The following is a 2,504-nucleotide window of genomic DNA, read 5'->3' as shown; positions in this document are numbered from 1 at the left end:
TTCCAGACTATCCTCTACATCTATACCAAATTTCATCGAAATACGTTCAGCCGTTTAGGCTACAAACTCTAACAAACATCCATCCATCCATATAAACTTTAGCATTTATAATATTAGTATGATAGTATAGTATAGTATGATATGATATGATGTAATTTTTTTTTATTTTAATCCAATAAAATACTTTAAATTTTTTGCAATTCAATTATGTTAAAGTATATTAGGTTAAATAAATTTACATAGAGAAAGGGAATGTGTCTTATAGGCATTTCCAATTAGACCTGACCTTTATCATACGAAGACATAATTCACGCATACAAATTATATTGAAACAAACTATCAACAGAGGGCTGAAAATTATACAGAGTTAAGAACGAATAGAGTTGGCATGGTCTATAAATTAAATTAATATGTTTGTATTATTAAAATAAACACAATTAAGTTATGTCTACATATTTACAATCAACATTCAAAGTTAAATCATTACGATAAGTAGTTACATAAAACATCGTAACCATGACCTAAATATTTATATTGCTAGTTTAAATTTCGTATGGGTTGACTTAACAAATAAACATCTCTTTGAATTAGCTGAGTACATTACACAACTTAATTATGCTTCATTGGTTAGAAATAGGCGTTAGCATACTCAATATATCCAAAGAAGCCTTAAGAATGCTTAATATGTAACCGTGTAAACCTTCTATGTTATGCTTAAAGTAATCTTATTATATTAGAGTAGAACAATGTTAATCGATAGTAAAACGTGCCTCTAGTAGCTGCTCTGTGATGCTTATAGGACGACAGACATATTTGACCCGGTGAAAGTGATAAATTTCACACCACATGATGCCTACGAGAAAACAGTGGTAGAGCCCGCTTTAACATCTTCGCACGAATGATCCGGCTCACCCGGTGAAATACCACAACCATACAGAAGAAAGGTATCAAGTGGGAGCAATTCCGTGTTTCGTCTGATGAGTGTGGTGCCGGAGGACCAACTTTAGTCCCTTTTCTTTCCCACCCTTTTTCTCTTAAGAACAGGTTGGGAAGGGAACATGGATTTGACGGCGGAGACGCATAGAAGGGAAACATCTTTATGTGCATCTCCTCTCCCGTCGATTAAGGGTAGGCAACGCTTCTGCTATTGCGAATGTCTATGGGCAGTGGTCGCTTTGCCATTTTGGAGAATTCAGGTGGCCGCTTGCTCGTTTGCCATGCCATAATATAAAAAAAGAGTATAGTTCAACAAGCATTTTGTGATAAAATGGATATCGGACAGTGTGCATCTTTACACTTAAGTTTGCCCCATTAACTTTGTAACTTCTAATATACACTATGTTCTGACAGTTTTAACTTGAGAGTCGAACTGTTCAATTAAGACTGTGCAGTTCAACTGATTCTGATCTATCTATTATTTTTGTAGACGTCAACTGCACTCATACTGATGTTACATTTATCTCTTCATACTGTTGATGAGGGGCAAGCTGTAGATCCAAGTAAGTAACAATAAGTAAATTTTCTCGAATTCATAATTAAAATTAGCTATCAACTAGAAACATGAATCATCATCTCCCCTGCCTTATCCTACTCCCGTAGGGTCGGCGCACCGGGTTTTCGTCCTCCAAAGCATTCTATCATCCGTCATCTCAGTCATCACTCCCTTCTTGATCATGTCACCTTTCACGCAATCCATCCATCTCTTTCTAGGTCTACCTCTACCGATGTACCCCTCCACATTCATAACTAATATCCTTCTTGTCACATGCGATTCATCCCTTCTCAGAACATGCCCATACCACTCTAACCTTTTACTCCTTATTTTCTCAACCACTGGGGCTACTCTCAAACTTCCTCTAATATACTCATTCAGAAACATGAATCCACATTCAATTAGACTTATAATTAAATTAGACTTAAAATATTAGACTAGCTGTTCCCGTGCGACTTTATCCGCATTAAATTATGAAAAAATTATTTTATTATTTAAATGTGTCAAATTATCAATTGCAAATATCATGACATGATGACAAACCATGGCAACCTTGCTTCCTCGCTGTTGGCACGAACTTATGGTCTCTTTCCCACATTAGGGTCTATATCCAAAATATTTACTCCCTTAGTTTAATGGCGTGAAAATATATAGCCTAGAGTGTGAGGTAAGTGTAGGGCTTTTCATTGAAAAAAGAATTATTTAAAAATATGCTGTAATTGCCAACATCTTAGGCAACAAAGAAGTGTGTTTACGCTTTATATAATAGTTTAGATTTACTTGAGAAAATACGGTTTCAATACTTGTAAACCTAAGCTTCAAGGAATGTGGATTCACAACTTACATATATTGCTTTCACCTTTACATGTACACGGGTTTTATGAAGATTAGTAATAGCGCGCGCCTTTGACTAAACTATCATACAACTGTTTAGTCGAGCTTTGGTTCCTATAAGCTTATATGAAGGAGCGCACACTACTCAATTTTTAGTTGTGCAACTAAACAGTTAAAT

The 2,504-nt window shown here is 35.4% G+C and overlaps 1 protein-coding gene across 1 annotated transcript in view; it reads left to right on the top strand.

The window, feature by feature from the left end:
• Positions 1–2,504, top strand: part of LOC106106178 (suppressor of lurcher protein 1-like) — an 8,709-nt gene that overhangs the window by 300 nt on the left and 5,905 nt on the right. The window contains exon 2 of the mRNA XM_013286725.1: positions 1,427–1,499. Coding sequence (XP_013142179.1) covers positions 1,427–1,499 — 73 coding nt within the window. The remainder of the gene's footprint in view (positions 1–1,426; positions 1,500–2,504) is intronic.

Source organism: Papilio polytes, unplaced genomic scaffold, assembly GCF_000836215.1.
Source record: "Papilio polytes unplaced genomic scaffold, Ppol_1.0 DF822289.1, whole genome shotgun sequence".
NCBI classification, from domain to species: Eukaryota; Metazoa; Arthropoda; class Insecta; order Lepidoptera; family Papilionidae; genus Papilio; species Papilio polytes.
The sequence above is the reverse complement of the archived record's forward strand: the minus strand, read 5'-3'. Positions and strand labels throughout refer to the sequence as shown.